The 17,127-nt window shown below is 40.1% G+C and overlaps 1 protein-coding gene across 1 annotated transcript in view; it reads right to left on the reverse strand.

The window, feature by feature from the left end:
• The window catches only part of ACMSD (aminocarboxymuconate semialdehyde decarboxylase), a 66,752-nt gene extending 55,630 nt beyond the window's left edge, over window positions 1–11,122 (reverse strand). Inside the window, exons 1-2 of the mRNA XM_035006652.1 lie at window positions 10,940–11,122; window positions 3,201–3,245 (exon numbers count right to left, since the gene is read on the reverse strand). Coding sequence (XP_034862543.1) covers window positions 3,201–3,245; window positions 10,940–10,996 — 102 coding nt within the window. The 5' untranslated portion in view covers window positions 10,997–11,122. The remainder of the gene's footprint in view (window positions 1–3,200; window positions 3,246–10,939) is intronic.
• Window positions 11,123–17,127: the final 6,005 nt, after the last annotated feature.

Raw genomic sequence — 17,127 nt, forward strand, 5'->3', positions numbered from 1 at the left:
TGAGAGTGGACATCCCTATCTTGTTCCTGACAATAGAGGAAAAGCTCTCAGTTTTTCCCCATTGAGGATGATATTAGCTGTGGGTCTTTCGTATATGGCTTTTATGATGTTGAAGTATGTTCCATGTTTACCTACTTTGTTGAGGGTTACTGGGAGCACCTCTTATTTTAACATTTGGTCTTTAATCCTCTGACACAGGACTGCTAAAACTCTTGTAAATTCCTAAGTGGGTAAGAGACTAGGAGCATCTTTTGTTCTATTGACATGACTCCGAATAGACCCCTGGATGGTTCCTGGATGGGGGCTGGTCATCAGAAAGACCATGCCATGATTAGAAGCTTGGAATTTTCAGTCCCCCCACCACTTCTCCAGGGAGTAGAGGAGGGCTAGAAATGGAGTTAATAATTGAACATGGCTACATGATAAATCCTCCATAAAAATCCCAATAGCATGGGGTTCTGGGAGCTTCCAGGATGGAGAACACATCCACACTGGGAGGATGATGCACCCCAACTCCATGGGGATGGAAGGTCCTGTGCTTGGGACACAGGTGAAAAACTGAGTAGGTTTTTCTTTATGGGGGAAATCATTTTGAGAACAGCAACCTGATGAGATCACACAGAACAGTGTGTGCAAAATGCTAATCAGATAGAAATGATGTGTATGTGTGTATGCATACGTGTTTATGTGCATGTGTGTGCGTGTCTGTATTTGTATTCTCAAGGGCCTGAAAAACACTCAGTGGATGTTTCTAGATGCTTCTGACCCATGGATTTGAAAAGGACCCTATGTCTACCCTCTGAAATGCTCCTAGGTATTTTTTCCCCACCCCAAACAGCTCCTGAAAGGAAGTTATACAAACTGGCTTACTACTTATACTTTTATCAATACTCAACCAAGGACAAATGGTGTTTCTTTTTTTTTAGTTCTGAACAAAGCTTTCCTGTGGCAAACAAATACCCCTCAATTCATTCCAAGAGCATTGAAAAACCAAAGTTAAAAAGAGAAACAAATGGGCAGACCAGAGAAATGTTTTAGAAAGATTTTTCAGAGGACAGGAATCTCCAAGGTATAGCAGTCTTGGGAGCCACAAAATATTTGTTCAAAGGAATGTAGGAGAACAAAAAAGAAATTTCAGCCCCCAAATACTGGATTTTCTCATTGCTTAGTCTAATTTCCCTATTTATATATATTTGCATGTTGTTTTTCCTGACTGTAATCCCTGACCCCTATAATTATGAAAAATACAGATCTGGTTCTCTTGTATTTTCATTTGTTTTGTTTTTGAGAGAGAGGGAAGGAGAGTGTCACTGTTTTGTTCTATTAAATTCTGTCCAATTTTGCTGGAAATATGTAGGTAGCCGATATGAAATATTTTCATTCCTGTTTTCTTTTGGAGATTTACTCTATGCAATTTTTTGACATGAAAACAAAATGAAACGAAAGGCATTCAAATCCAGTATCGAGGTTACAAATGAGATCTAAAAACCAATCACAGGCTGCCCACTCCTGTGGACTTCCTGATAGCGTTGTAATCAGCTCCACTCAGAATGTTCTCTACCTTGGGGAGATTTAAGGCCAACTGATATCACCAACTCCTAGGCTTGGAATTAGCACTTTTAATGGGGAGAGTGCAGGACAGTGTCTAAACCAGCACTTAGTAGGCACTCTTTAATGAAGGTGAGAGTAAGCTGCCCCAGGGATTCTGATTTCCAAAACTATTTATTCTCCATTGCCTTTAGGATCAAGTACAAAGGCCTAAATCTATCCTCTATGGCCCTGTCTAATGAGGCTTCTGCCCATCTCTCCAGCTCTTATCTTGGCTCCCTAAACTCTACCTGTTTCTGTTCATATTCCACAGAGCATTCAAGGTGGTCTTTTTAAGCCATTAAGACCCTCCAGAGAATTTATGTTGCGCTGAGAATAAAATCCAGACTCCACAGCTGGGGACACTCTAAGTGTCCCCAGAGTCCCTCCATGATCTGGCCCCTGCGTACCTCCCCAGCCTTATTTCCTACCATATCCCCCTTTCACTACATCTCAGCCATATTCTCTTCCTTTCTGTTCCTCAAACACAGTTCTTTTTCACTTGGTGGGCTTTGCAACTGCTGTTCCTCATCCAGGGACACTTGTCCAGGTTTTTCCTTCCCATCCTCTGAGTTTTAGCTGGCTCCCTGAGCAGCCAGCCCAGTGAATCTTCCCCAGTCACTCGCTACCACAGCACTGTTTTTCATTCCATTCTCTGTTGTGATCATGTTTGTTTGTCTCTCCCTGGAATTTGAGCACCATGAGGGCAGCAAAAATCTCTGTCTGGTTCACCAGCCTATTCCTGGTGTTGAGACTGGTGGGCCTGACACAAAATAGGTGTCAATATAAATCAGTGAGTGAGTGGATGAATGTATGAGCCAGTGGTTCTTAGACTTGAGTGAGTGTCAGAATCACCAGAGGCTTGTCAAAACAGATTGCTGGCCTGACCCTCCAAATTCCTGAGTTGGTAGGTCTGGGGTGAGACCTCCAAGTTTGCATTTCTCCCAAGTTACCCCTGCACATGGTAACTCTGCCTTCCCAGACCCTGAGTTCTCCAGGGTCCGTCTGCATTTAGCTGGAAGCTCAGGAATGTGATCTGAACTCCAGGAGAGCATGAGATGCCTCTGCAAGTGAAGTCAGATCTGATGGCTGCGTAGCACTAGACATCAGCTCACTCTCAGGCCTTGTTACTTGCAGAATGCATTGCCCCAGGCCTTTCTCCTCTTGCTTTTCCTCTTACCAGACTCAACCTTTAATAAAAATGGCTTTTTCTCCTCTTTGTCTCCAATGTTTATTTTCTCCAACTTATGCGCAAACCTAAACTGTGTCATTTATTTGGTTGGCATTAATATACTGTAATAACCTGTGGAAAGAGCCCAGGTTGCTTTCTTGAGGCAGAGCAATAAATGCTAAAATTGATTCTAGGGTGGAAAAAAAAATAGACAAAAAAGATTTCTTAATGACTTCTCAAATTTTAATTTTATCTTCTTAAATACTGCTCTTTGAAGTCACCCTCATTTTTCTGGTAATTTTGAGAAACTCAGTGCTGCTCCCTTGCCTACTATAAAGTCAATAAGAGGACATGAGTTGAGCCTGGAGGCCCACCTGCAAGAACATCTCAGGCTCAGGATGTCCTTGGTCTAAGGCACATTCACCCTTTGTGAGAAGCTCACCTTAGTGTGGTGTTGGAGCTGCACCCAGCCTCCATAGCCGAATCTCTGTGGGGGAGAAGCGCAGTTAGACTGGAGGAACAAAACGGGGAGGACTGCAATAAAGAGGCATCCCTGGGGCAAAGGATCCTGAGCTCCATCCTACCAGGCACCACCTTCCCATTTTCTCCCCCCCACACCCATGTATCATATACTCAATATTGATATTTAAATCAATTTACTTTTTTTTCCCTTAAGTATATTTATTTGAAATATAAAGAGGAAAATTCTATATCATAGAAGTGCTCATTTTACCTAGGTTACAATTTTCTTTTTAAGATTCTATTTTATTTATTTGACAGAGAGAGAGGGAGAGGAAGAGAGCGAGCACGCATAAGCAGGGGGAGCAGCAGAGGAAGAGAGAGAAGCGGACTCTGCTGAGCAGGGAGCCCAATGTGGGGCTCGAACCCAGGACCCTGGGATCATGACCTGAGCCAAAGGCAGTTGCTCAACTGACTGAGCCACCCAGGTGCCCCGGTTACAATTTTTTTTAAGTTTGGTTTATTGAGGTATAATTTACATACAGTAACATTAGATACTTGTAAGTGTATATTCTATGCAATCCCACGTTGCAATCAAAATAGAAATAGAGTCTTTCGTCACCCTGAAATATAATCTCATGCTCCTTTACAGTCAACACTTGACTCACCCTTGTCCTCAGCCCCTTACAGCCACTGGTCTGATTTCTCTGTTTATAAGTTTGACTTTTCCAGAATGTTGTTTAAGTTAAATCATACATTATGCATCCTTTGTGAGTGGATTTGTTTTCATTTAGTAATGCGTTTGAGATCCATCCATGTTGTTGCATGTGTTAGTAGTTCACTCCTTTTTTACTGATGAGTAGTATTCCATTCTAGGGATATACCACAATTTATTTATTCATTCATCACTTGGTGGACATTTTGTTTTTCTACTTATCTGCTATTATGAATAAAGTTGCTATAAACATTTGAAGACAGTTCTTTGTGTAGAAATATGTTTTATTTTTTCTTAGGTAAATATCCAGGAGCAGAATTGCCTAATGAGAAACTGCCACTTAGAAACTGTGGCTAAAGTGGCTGTAGCAGTCTGCATGCCCAGCAACAAAGTATGAGAATTCCAGTTGCTCCATACCCTCACCTGCATGTAGTATTGTCAGTTTTCTTAATGTAGCCATTTCAGTAGGTGTGTAGTGGTATACCATTGTGGCCTTGATTTGTATTTCTCTAACAACTAGAACAGCTTTTCAAGTACTTATTTGCCATATTTTCTTTAGTGAAGTATCTGTGAACATTTTTTGCCTAGTTTTTTAAAAATCGGGTTATTTGTCTTCTTATGACTGAGTTTCGAGAGTTGTTTATGTGTTCCGGATCAGATATCAGACACTAGGTTGCAATTTTTAAATGAAGATTAACATTAAAAAATACTTGTTCGTGTACCACCTAAAATCATTTCATGGACCACCAGGAGTACGGACTGTAAGGACTACTCTTTAGGAAATACCATCTTAGAATGCTAGCACTGCTCTTCAAACCATGGGTTGCACTCCATTAGTAGATCATGAAATCAGTTTAGTGGATAGTGACCCAGACATTCTAAAAACCAAAATAGTTTGTGTAATGGATGCTGCCAGCGTCCCACCCAACTTCCCTCCCCTTAACACTCCTGTGCACACCAGCCCTCCTTCACCTGCCAGCCCCTGCATTTCTTTGACAAGGGCTTCCCTGTTGCTACTGAAGCCAGCTTTGATCCGGTCCTTCTAGAGGGTCAGAAGTCTCAGGAAATTAGTGTCCCCACTCCTGGCTCCCTGCCTCCAAAGCCCTCAATCAGTGACTGAGGGTGTCTGTATATAAGTACACTGAATACACTGGTTTCCCCACCACTTGGGCATCGTGAGTCTGAGTTAGGCACACATTCTACACTTTCATTGGCTGCCTTGCTTTCCCGGTCTCATTTCTCCTCTTTCCTGGTGTTTCCAGGGTCACCTCCAAAGTAAACTACTTGCATTTGAATCTTTGTTTCAGGGTCTGCTTCTTGGAAAACCCAAGCTAAAATAGGAATGGAATGGAATGGAGTAGAATAGAACAGAATAGAATAGAATAATATATTAGAATGTTTCCCATGTGGTATTAGTTTATTAGACTTTTCCGTTATATATATGAATGTACTGAGTCACAGTATAAAATATATTTCTTCCTGAGGTCATGAATAAAAAATTTTCAAAGGCTGCCTAAGAACATAGGTATATATAACTCATGTAACCATAGGTTTTAAAATCTCATTTTGTTCATTCGTTCTCCAAACCATCAGGGAATCCCACCCCTGACCAGCCTTACTAGGGCAGAGAAAATAAAAGTGAAGGACATTTCCAGCCTGTGTGGAGCACAGTCTTGAACGTGTGGGGCTGGGATGGCAAGTACTGAAGGGTAATGGTGTGTGAGACGTGCTGTGGTAGAGTAACACAAGCTCTCTGGGAGCCTAGAGGAGGGTACTGGCCGCCAACTTGAATCAGGTGGTATCCAGGGAGGGAGGTTGAAATGATAGTCTGGGATCAGATTGGAGAGAAACTTCCAATGTTCACCATTTCCAGGCTTCAGAACAGTGATTCTCACAGTGTGATGAAGAAGGGAAGGTGTTGGGGGCTGGAAACAGATGTGAAGAGCTCATCAACAGCTCTTTTCAGTAGTGATGAGTAGGGAAGCTGACCATCAGCTCAACTTCTTGCTTGTTGTAGTTATATGAAACCAGCTAACAGTGGTTGGTTTTCATGTCATGTTACAAGGAAGTTGTCTTGAGGGAGTCAGGTGATGGAAGGTTCCTCTTCCTAGCTACCCTCTCACCTCCAGACTGAGAGGAGGTCTGGGCCTACAGCATAGAGGTGTTTGTTATGTCTCTGTGTCTGTGAGTGGGGCCTGCCCCAAGAGATTTAGGATTTGGTAAATTCTGTATCAGCCTTATTCTACCTTGGCATAAGGTCTGTTCTTGAGTTCTACCTCCAAATAATCATATTAGCTCTGGAAATCTACTGGCCCCCTTCCTAAGTGACATCACAGGACCTGAAGTAGTAGGCTGGGCATGCAAAGGAAACTGTCCACCAGGGGGCCTAGCTTCTTTTCTTTGCACCGAGTCTCTCCTTTGCACCCCTCTATCCCACTCTGTTCCTTTCATGCATTTAATACCCTTGTGCTACCCCCCTCCACCTTCTCCTGGATAAAGCTGCTGAGAGATCTATATTGGTGCAGGAGGTGGCATATGGCCTCAACCAGTTACATTTTAGAGTAAATAAACTTTCTCTTGAATCGGAAAATTGCCATTGAAACTTTACTGTAGAAGAAAATGTTTTGTTTCCTTCTTTTCTTCTTTTTTTCTTTATTCCCTCTTTCCTCTCTGTCTTTCTTACTTTTTCTTAATTTGCTAAGGAACCTTAAGCCCGTAAGTTAGCAGGTTAAAGATGTGTTCCACTGGAGGAAGGGCAGAGAGGCAGAGAGAGGCAGAACAAAGGGATCCTGTCACACATGACAAGCCACTTACAAGATCCTTGACTTTGTTGGAGTAACTTAGTATCTCAAAGTCACGGTTTCCTTATGTGTAAAATGAGGCTACATTTTGTGCTTCATATATAGCTGTGGCATAGGGTTTTACAGGAATTAATTGAGATAAAATTCATAGAAAGCCATTGATACCAGACCTGGCTTACAGAAAGAACCTCATCAGTGCTCACAATGGTTATGATGATGGTGACAGTGGCCTTGGTGGTGGGGGAGGCGGCAGAGGTGGTGACAAAGGTGGTGAGAGTGATGGTTGTGGTGTTTGTAGGGTTGGCAGTGGTGTTGGCAATGGTAGAGGTTGTGAGGTGGTAGCCTAGGTGATGGTTGTGTTAGTGAGCTTCCTGGCGGTGGTGGTGGCAGACAGGGATGGCATCTGACGTAGCATAGAGGTGGCAGCCTGTTTTATCCTCAGGTGGTGGAAGAAGGCATCCCCTAGTACCAGACATTGAAGAGTGCTCTGAAAGAAGGCACTCTTGTCACCCTTTTTTCCTCCTTCCTCTTTCTTGGAAAGCGTAAAATTTGACCACTTTGTCTTTCTTCTAAGCCCCCTGCAAAGGCCTAACCTATTTAGGGCAACCACTGCAAGTCTGGGCTCTACATAGTTCTGCAGCTGTCATCCTAGGTTGAACCAAGCCTGGGGTCTGAAATTTATGACCTGGAAAGTAGTTTTGGTGAGAGTATATGCCTAGAGGCATTTACAGTCTGAAAATGTTTGACTAGCAATGACCAGGGTCCCATAGGCATTTAAGGGCATGACAATAAAAAACAAACTAAAAAATCCAAGGGAATTCAGTTTTATATACAAGAGATACGTTTCTGAGATGGATTTATATGAATCAGAGGTAGATGAACTGAATGGCATTTTTAGTGTCTTGGGGACCTCACACTTCATGAGGTGAATAAGGAACTTCCTGCGTGATGAAACCAGATATCTATTTCCTCCGAGGGGTTGCTTAAAAGTCAGGTTATGTCTGGGATTTGGTCTCCTAAAACCTGACAGTGATCAAGTGCAATTAAATCATGCTAACGAAAAAAGATGTAAATATATATTTATTAAAGGCCAGAATTTTTTGACCCCATTTAAAACTAGAAGAATCTTTGCAAATCTTACTATTGGGGACAGAGTAGGTGATCCATAAATTCTTACTGAAGGAAAGAGCCAAGACCTTATTATCATCATAGTTGTTATGAACAATCTCATCGTGGATCAGTCTGAAACATTGTTCACCGTGGTTCCTTGGGCCACCATCCTCCTCTTTCTGATAGCGGAGAGTGGGGGTCCTAATGCATCAGAAACACAATTTAATCAAGTGCCCCCTGCAACTGCTCTCTTTCCACATGAGATAGATTTTTTTCCCCCTGAGGATTTTAACTGTAAGTCTGAGTAAAATCATTATTAGCAAGTGAAAATGAAAAGATTTCTCAAATCCCAGTCCTTTGTAATCACTAGTTAATTATCAGCCCAGGCATGTTGATTCTGCTTGTTTGTTTCCTCACTGCATTAGGAGGTCAAGGTTATCGAGGTGTGTCCATTAATGTTTAATAGGGAAAGGCAGGTTGGAAAACAGGTATTAGCTCTTCAAACAAAACTAGTACTGGCTTCTCCTTTTCATTCTTTTATTGGAAAGTTTGAAAAAAATGGTTAGAAAAGATCAGAGATTGATGTTTTGAAATAATATTTTACCCCTCAGGAAACAATTTGAAGATAAAGGAAAATCTGCTGTAATTACTGAACTATATGAACGCCAAGGATTCATGTCATTTTAATGCTCACTTTACTCTGACTCTATGGACTGGAAATGGGGAGAGAGGAAGAAGAATCCCAGCACTATTTAAATGTATGTTTATTTATCTCACTCCCAGTTTGAAGACACACAACTGTTTTTCAGCTGGTTTTTTCATCACTGGCTTGCCTGCAATCAAATGAACTTTACCATATAACAGATCCACTTGCTTGACCTGTGGGTTGAAGTCAGGTTCCAGTGACTCTGGGATGAGGCCCTCAGTGGGTTTGCATGAGTGTGGGGGATTGGGGAACAGGCTGGTGTCGAGGGAGGCACTGGGGGACAGAGGGAAGCAGGGACATCCCTCCTAGCAGTGATATTCTCCTGAGCCAGCTCTATCAAGGTGGTTGCGGTGGTAATGCTGTAGAGGGGCCACCACGATCCCACATAGCTCCGGGATTAAAGGCTCATTTCTGAGTCTTAGGCACTCATTGGTCCAGCAAGGTTAATAATATAAATCCTATCTGCAACGTACACAATTTTTATGTGAATCAAACATATATATATTGCTCCCTGGAAGTCTAAGAGTATAATGGTTATTATTATTATCATCATATCATCAACATAATTAAGTGTATCAGTTATCTGTTTGCAGCACATGAGACTACTAGATAGAACCCTGGTTTATTGGGACAAAATGCCCCTCCCCTCTTGTGAGGCAGCAGCTAGAAATTAAGAAGGAGAAGGGAGGGAGATGTCTGGAGCGGGGTGGCTCATTCAGTTAGGTGTCTGACTCTTGGTTTCAGCTCAGGTTGTGATCTTAGGGTTGTGAGATCGAGCCCCTTGTCAGGCTCCATGCTCAGTGTGGAGTCTGCTTGAGGCTCTCTCTCCCTCTCCCGCTGCCCCTCCCCAGCCTCAAATAAATAAATAAATCTTAAAATAATTAAGAAGGAGAAGGGGGAATAAAGAGCCAGCAGCGCATGTGCTTGGGAAGTCTCCAGGGCACACATTTATGGTTATAGCCTCCCTAAGCTCTGCATCTTTCAGCGTCTTAAGCAGTTTTAACAATGCCTTTAGGACCCTGCACTGGGTCGGGGCACCTAGAAATTGTCAGCTCTTGGTGACAACTTCTCTGCTCAAACTGGAGGCAGGCTTCCACGTGGGAGGCAGATAATAGGAGGTGGAGTTGTGGCACAGGATACTAGGTAGAAAGTTTTCTCCCTTTAGCAAAGAGGAGGCACCTTTTTAGGCTGCCCTGGGTCTTCATCACTAACCTTGTGAAGTGGTGTTTACACTTTAATAAAACACGATGAGGACAATAGCATTCAGAACAGCAAGTTCCTATGTAGGCAGTTAGATTCCTGGAGGGGTCAGTTGGTGCAGTTAGTTTTTAGCACCTGCTCTAACAGGAAAGCCTTTTCCTGTTAGAGCAGGTACTAAAGATGGTTCAGCATCATATGTATTTTTCAGTCTACAATGTCTACTATCCACCTTACCCGAAGTACCAATAGACAAAGAAACAAGATTAACATTCTTCCAGGAGACAATTATGAGAAGAAAATAGTTTCACTTACTTGCACAATAAACTATATTTTAATTAGAGTTTGTGTTAATTCATTTTTCCTCACTTGGGATAAAAAAGATGAAACATTATTAGTGGCATGAAAATACCAGAGAAGGCTGAAGATTGGATAAAACCTGATACTTAGCCTGAATAAAGCTCAAACCAATTATAGATTTCTTCATGTTCCCCACCTCCTTCTTTTAGTATTCATTCAAAAGTTCTTAATGACAAAAGGAAATTTCCCTCTTTTGAGAAACACAGAGAAAGAGACACTCATTGTACAAAGGCTTCATGTCATTTTCTCTAGGGTTTTTTTGATGTTCCTACTCTCTAGTTCATAACAAGAATTTACAGCTTAAAGAACATCAAAAGGAAAGGTTTCAGACAGTGTCCTAAAATAGACTTAAAAAAAAACCCCACAAAGCTATCTCTTGGTGCTTCTAAAACTTATTTTAAACATTTTGGAAAGGAGATGTGTTTTAGAAGTCCTGGAAGCCTATCACATTCCATTTTTTTAATAGTCTTTTACTTGAAACTGTAACTTTAAATTCTGTAGTTGGCACGTATCTTCCCAGCAGCTGAGTATGTGATTTAAATGGAAGTAAAACTGCCTGACTTAAATTGTCCAGAAATTTTAGAGAATGCTTCATTTGAGGGGAAAAGGGGATTTTGAGAAGGCACTTACTTCTTTGATCAATGTTCTTTCAAAATAAATATAAAAGTAATTTTAAAAAACTGGAAAATCAGAGCTACCAAATAATTTTAAATCACCCCTAGAGCAGAGAAACTTAACATCTAATTCCCCAAAGAAGAGATAGATCTGTAATAGAGGCAGTGAGAAACCCTGGAGAAGGTCCAGAAATAATTCAGCAGATTAATCACCATTACCTTTTTTAGATCTGGCCATTCTTTTGGTAGAATATGACTATGGATGTCAATTTTCATCTCCACAGGATCAGAGAAGCATGAAAAGAAAGAAGATTTGGTATCAAGAGATCTCCATAAAAACCATGGAGTTAATTGATTTACATAGTTCCTTTACAGCTATTTTCTGGCACCAGTCAGTAGGCTTACTCAGCTCTGTCTAGGTCCACTGGAATTGCCTTATTAAAGTTCAGAATTCTGTTTATTTGTCAACTTGGCTTTGGGTCAGCCACTCTTTGGTAATTGGGACTTTGGGCACTAAATTAAAAAATTAAATTAAATTAAAAAAAAAAAAGACTGTACTAAACCTCAGGAAGTCAGATGTACTACTGGGTGCTTTTGAATTACAGCAGGTCCAAAATTGGCTAATCTTTGTTTTTAAATATTTCTTTTTTTTTTCAAGATATACATAAAAAAATCTGGGGCACCTGGGTGGCACAGTTGGTTGAGTGTCCAACTCTTGGATTCGGCTCAGGTAGTGATCTCATGGTCGTGGGATCGAGCCCCACGTGGGGCTCTGAGCTCAGCATGGGGTCTGCTTGAGATTCTCTCTCCCCTTTCCCCTGCCCCTCCTGCTCATGCTCTCTCACTCTCTAAAATAAATAAATAAATAAATAAATATTTAAGAAAAGATATACATAGTAAAAAATCGAATAGTACAGAGGGTTTTTAAAGAACAGTAGATCACTGATTCACCTTATCATTGGTTTCATTCCCCAGAAGCAACCAATTTTAATGCTTTTGCTTTTTGTTCAGTTATTTACCTTGATGTCTTTAAACAGTATTGATCAATGGCTTGTTCCTGAAAATTTAGCATGTTGAAAAGTTGTGGGGGAAGTTTCACCTTTACTTTTGAATCAGAGAAAGAGCCCATTCTTCATACATGTTATTTTTTCCGTTGCCTTTTTCTTTCACTTGTTCATTCATGCATTTAGTATTTATTGAGGTTGAATGAGGTAAAATAATGCATATGTTGTAATAATAATTGTACACAGCTTAAGTGCAGGGGAAAAAAGAAAGTAACCATTCCACTGAGAGTGGTCAGAGCACTTTGGGGAGGTCTTCCACTGGAGCATAAAGTGGGGCTATTGGTCATGCCTCTAAAGAGAGTCTAGAACAAAGCAGCCCTTTGTTATTCTATGTTAACCCTTTCCTATTCCTGGAAAGCTTAAAATGTTCAAGGACCTGAGGTCCCTGGCACAGCCTTGAAACTGCTTTGGGATGATCCCTTCATCTCAGTCTCCACAGCACAGGGACTAAGTCATCAAAAAAGCCTTCCTACTAGGCTATTCAACTAGATTCTGGAAAAACTGTAACCAACATTCTTTTCAACTAGATTCTGGGTAAATTATAATAAGTTAAACTAGATTCTGAGTAAATTATAACAAACATTCTTTTAAATGCTGCTCAGCTTGAAAGAAAATAAATCAAATCCTCAAGATCATTTTTAAAAAAGTTCAGTGAGCTAAAACTGAATAAGTGAGCCTTAAATCAACATGGGGGCACATGCCAATACCCAAAGTAAGTGTAAGCACTTTTGGATCACTTTCTGTGGCTCAGGCACTGTTCCAAGCATTTTACTCATATCAGTTCATTTATTCCTTATAACAATCCTATGAGAGAGGAATTATCACTAATACCCATTTTATAGAAGAGGAAACTGAAGCACAGGGAAGTTAGGTAACTTGTCCATGGTCACAGAAAAAGTGATTGGGGCAGACTTTGAACGCAGGCAGTGTAGACTCAGAATTCTAGAGCTTTAAGGATTTATATCTCACAGAGGAGTAGGAAATCATACCATGGGTTTGTATAAAACGGAGACCCGTTCATTTAACTAGAATTTTTGAAGGGGCTGGAACTAGCAAATAAGTAAACTAGAAGAAAAAAATCCACTGGTCAACAAAGGGAATCTATAAGGACAGAAGTATTTTTTTTTAAAGATTTTTTATTTTATTTATTTGACAGAGAAAGACACAGCGAGAGAGGGAACACAAGCAGGGGGAGTGGGAGAGGGAGAAGCAGGCTCCCCGCAGAGCAGGGAGCCCCATGCAGAACTCGATCCCAGGACCCCGGGATCATGATCTGAGCCGAAGGCAGTCGCTTAACCAACTGAGCCACCCAGGTGCCCGAGAATTCTTTGAGAAGTATTATCCAAAGACAGTTACAGGTTTTAATTAAAGTGGTACCAGGTTAGTAATCCTTGACTACTCCATTTCCACCCATGCCCAGAAAGAGAAAATAGAAATCTTTCCTGGAGAAGAGCATCCCAACTTTAGTCCTCTCAATATTGCCACAGATTAAGGTCAAGAAAATATGGGCTCATAATAAAAAATTCTACACACATGAGGAAAAAAACCACCATGAGGGACTGCCTATAGAAATAATAAATAATAGATTTAAACCTCCAAGAACATAAATATTGGAATTATTAAGCATAGAATATAAATTTATTTTACACAGAACGTTTAAAGAAATAAAAATTTGAAAATTAATGGACTATCAAATGATTGACCAAGTTTGAAAAGGGACAAAACTTTTATAAATGAAAACATAATAATTTAAATAAAAAATGCAGTCGGTGGATTAAACAGCAGAATAAACATAGTTGAGTGGAGAATTAATGAACTGGAAGAGAGACTTACTTGCACAGAAAGATGAGGGGATTGAGCATATTTAAGAGTGTCACAGAGTACAAAGGATAAAATAAGAAAGTCTAAAAGGAGTCTAACAGAAGTGCTAAAAGAGAGGAGAGAGAAGTTAGAGGAGTGATATCCCAAGAGATAATAGGTGAGAATTTTTTAGACCTGATGAGCCAACATATCTAAGAATCAAAAACTATATCAAGAAAGATTAACAAAGGGCGCCTGGGTGGCTCAGTCGTTAAGCGTCTGCCTTCGGCTCAGGTCATGATCCCAGGGTCCTGGGATCGAGTCCCACATCGGGCTCCCTGCTCGGCGGGAAGCCTGCTTCTCCCTCTCCCACTCCCCCTGCTTGTGTTCCTGCTCTCGCTATCTCTCTCTCTGTCGAATAAATAAATAAAATCTTTAAAAAAAAAAAAAAAGAAAGATTAACAAAAAGAACTTCATTTCTAGAAACCTTGTAGTGAAACTACAGAACACCAGTAATAAAGATCAGATCCTATGAACTGCTAGAGAGAGAAAGAATGCCTTCAAAAATCAGCAATTAGACTGACAGCCAACTTCTCACAGCAATGAAGGGAGACATAGGACAAAAGAAAATATGCTCAAAGGGATGATACACATGAACTGTCAACCTGGAGTAATATACTTTGTAAAACTTAATTTTAACGATGAGGGAGAAGTAAAGATATCTTCAGATGAAAACTGAGTTTGCTACCAAAAAACCTTCACTTAAGGAATTCCTAATGATGTACTCCAGAAAGGAGGAAGAAGACTCCAGAAAGAAGGTCTGAAATATAAGAATGCATGGGAAGGAAAGAAACTGGTAATCATATAAGTAATTCTAAATCATATTAAGTATTTAAAATAATACCAGTAATAACAATGATAATGCCTTCATTAAGGAGATAAATTACTTGCAAAAAGTTGTCCAACCATACTTTTGGCTTTCTCTCCAAGATATGCTCTCCTGACAGCAACTCTCCTAATTTTGATATCTTTTGCCATCTGGATAAGCTGAGATTTCCCTAAATCACCAAGTCCTGATTCCTTTTTTCTTACTACTTTTTCAATCTGTCTTTTTCTTCTTGCATTTTACTATAATCACCAAGAAGGGACGAGGATGAACCTTTAACACTTTTCTTGGAAATCTCCTCAGCCAAATATCCAGTTTCATCACTTATAAATTCTTATTTCTACACAACTGTAGGACACACAATTGAATTAAGTTTTCTGCCACTATATAACAAGGACCCCCCTTCCTCTACTTTCTGTCATGTTCCTCATTTCCTTCTGAGCCCTCACTGGCAGAATCATTTGCATCCATATGTCTATTAACAGTCTGTTCAAGGGAATCTAGGATTTTTTTTATCATACACCTCAAAGTTCTTCCATCCTCTACCTATTACTCAATTCCAAAGCCACTTTCACATTTTTTTTGTATTTGTTACAGCAGCACCCCACTTCTGGGTACCAAAATCTCTATTTGTTTTCAATTGCTGCTATAACAAAGACTACATCCTTTGTGGTTTAAGCCAATACAAGTTTATTATCTTACTATTTGGGAAGCCAGAAGTCTAAAATGGGTCAACAGATCTGTGTTCCTGATTAAGATTCTAGAAAAGAATCTGTTTCCTTACTTTTTCTGCCTTCTAGAGACTGTCTGCATCCTTGGCTTGGACTCCATCCTCCATCCCCAAAGCCAGCAGTGTGGTATCTTTCAGTATTTCTCTCCGTTCTGTCATCACACCACCTTTTTTTTTTTTTTTTTTGACTCTAACCCTTCCATCTCCCTCTTGTAAAGATTCATGTTATTACATTGGACCCACGCAGATAACCCGAGATAATTTTCCCATCTCAATATCCTTAACATCATCACATTTTCAAAGTCTTTGAACCATGTGAAGTAACATTTTCACAGGTTCTGGGAATAGGACATGGAAATCCTTGAGTGGGGAGCATTATGCAACCTACCACAATTGGGCATGGTAGAATGTTCAGAGTAACTACTAAAAGAATACACACAGAGTATATAACTTTCAATCCTGTTAAGTGGAAACTGGAATAAGAAAAAAAAATCAATCTAAAAGAAGGCAATAGAGAGGAAAAAGGAAACATGGAAAAAGTAGGCAAATAGAAAGCACACAGTAAAATGACAGAAATAACTACACCAGCTAAATGTTGTTTATAAACATATTTAAACTCTAAGGATAGAGACAGTTTGAAAGTAAAAAGGAAAGAGAAAATAGAAGAAGCAAATTCTAACCAAAAGAAAGCCATGATAGCCACATCTGTCGTAAACACTTCACATTAGTCCAAATAAAAGAGACTACAATACAAAAAACATTGTTAAGGCAAAGGAGGATCACTATAATAATAAAATGGTTCAGCTAAGTACAAAGCCACAATAATTCTAAATTTGGTATACCAGATTGCCTCAAAATGTGTAATGCACACAACACATATTCCAAATATATATATATGTATATATGTGTATATATCTCTGAAAATTTGAAAAATTTTCCAACATATGTCTCTCAATTATTGATAAGTCAGATAAAAATTATCTACAGGGAACTGCAGAGGAAGGCCCCAATGCTGGGGAGCCACTAAAGAACCTCAAAAGCATTTCACAAGAGAAAGAGAAAAAGCATTTTAAGCTCCAGCCTGCCCCCACAGAGCTCTAAGCCATTTTACCACAGGGTCATTTAATTGACAGTTGTCCTAAAGCCCTAACATTTCTTCTCTCTCCCTGCTTTGGCCCTCCCAGGGAAGGAGATCAAGCTCAGGGAGGAGGAGAATTGCCAGTGGGGAAAGAAGAAGAAAGAATCTGTGTGCCCACCTTCAGGGGGAGAAGCCTCACCTTTCAATGAGGATTGAACAGATTATTAGTATATGTCAATGGGTATTTTTTAGTTTTTCAATTGAGACTGGCTTTGTAATTTAAAATGAGCTTAGGAATTTTTATTATGTATAAGTGAGTAGAAATGTCATGGAGGCTGCACAGGTTTTCATCCAGAGGGAGGAGGAGGACCACCTTCACCAAGCAGTATTAAAGGGAAAGTGGGAGATTTAAAATGATGCATATGTAACGACATCTGATGAGTTCTGTGTATTCAGTGTACCTATAACAGAAGAAGAGAGCAATGCTTTTATTTTTGCTTATAAAAACAAGCAAACTTTTTGGCTAAAGGGGCAGGAGGTTATACGGTCCTTGACCCTTTCATTTCCCACTACAGGAATGAGGGAAGTGACAACAAAAAAGGAAAATTATATAAGATCTCATCTCCACATTTAAGAAAATGAATTATAAATCAGATGAGCTTTATTCTCATTTATACTGGCATTCCTTTGTGGAAAAAGGCAAGAGATCCTTAAATTATTCAGTATTGGACTGTATAAAAATAAAAAAATGGTTTGGACTAAGTCTGAGTAGCTCCTTTCTCCTGGCCCTCATCTGATGGCTATGAGTCAGCTTAAATACCAGGCTTTGACTCCTGACTACTGCTTATT

This window comes from Mirounga leonina, unplaced genomic scaffold (assembly GCF_011800145.1).
Source record: "Mirounga leonina isolate KUSES-001 unplaced genomic scaffold, KU_Mleo_1.0 Mir_151, whole genome shotgun sequence".
Taxonomy (NCBI): Eukaryota; Metazoa; Chordata; class Mammalia; order Carnivora; family Phocidae; genus Mirounga; species Mirounga leonina.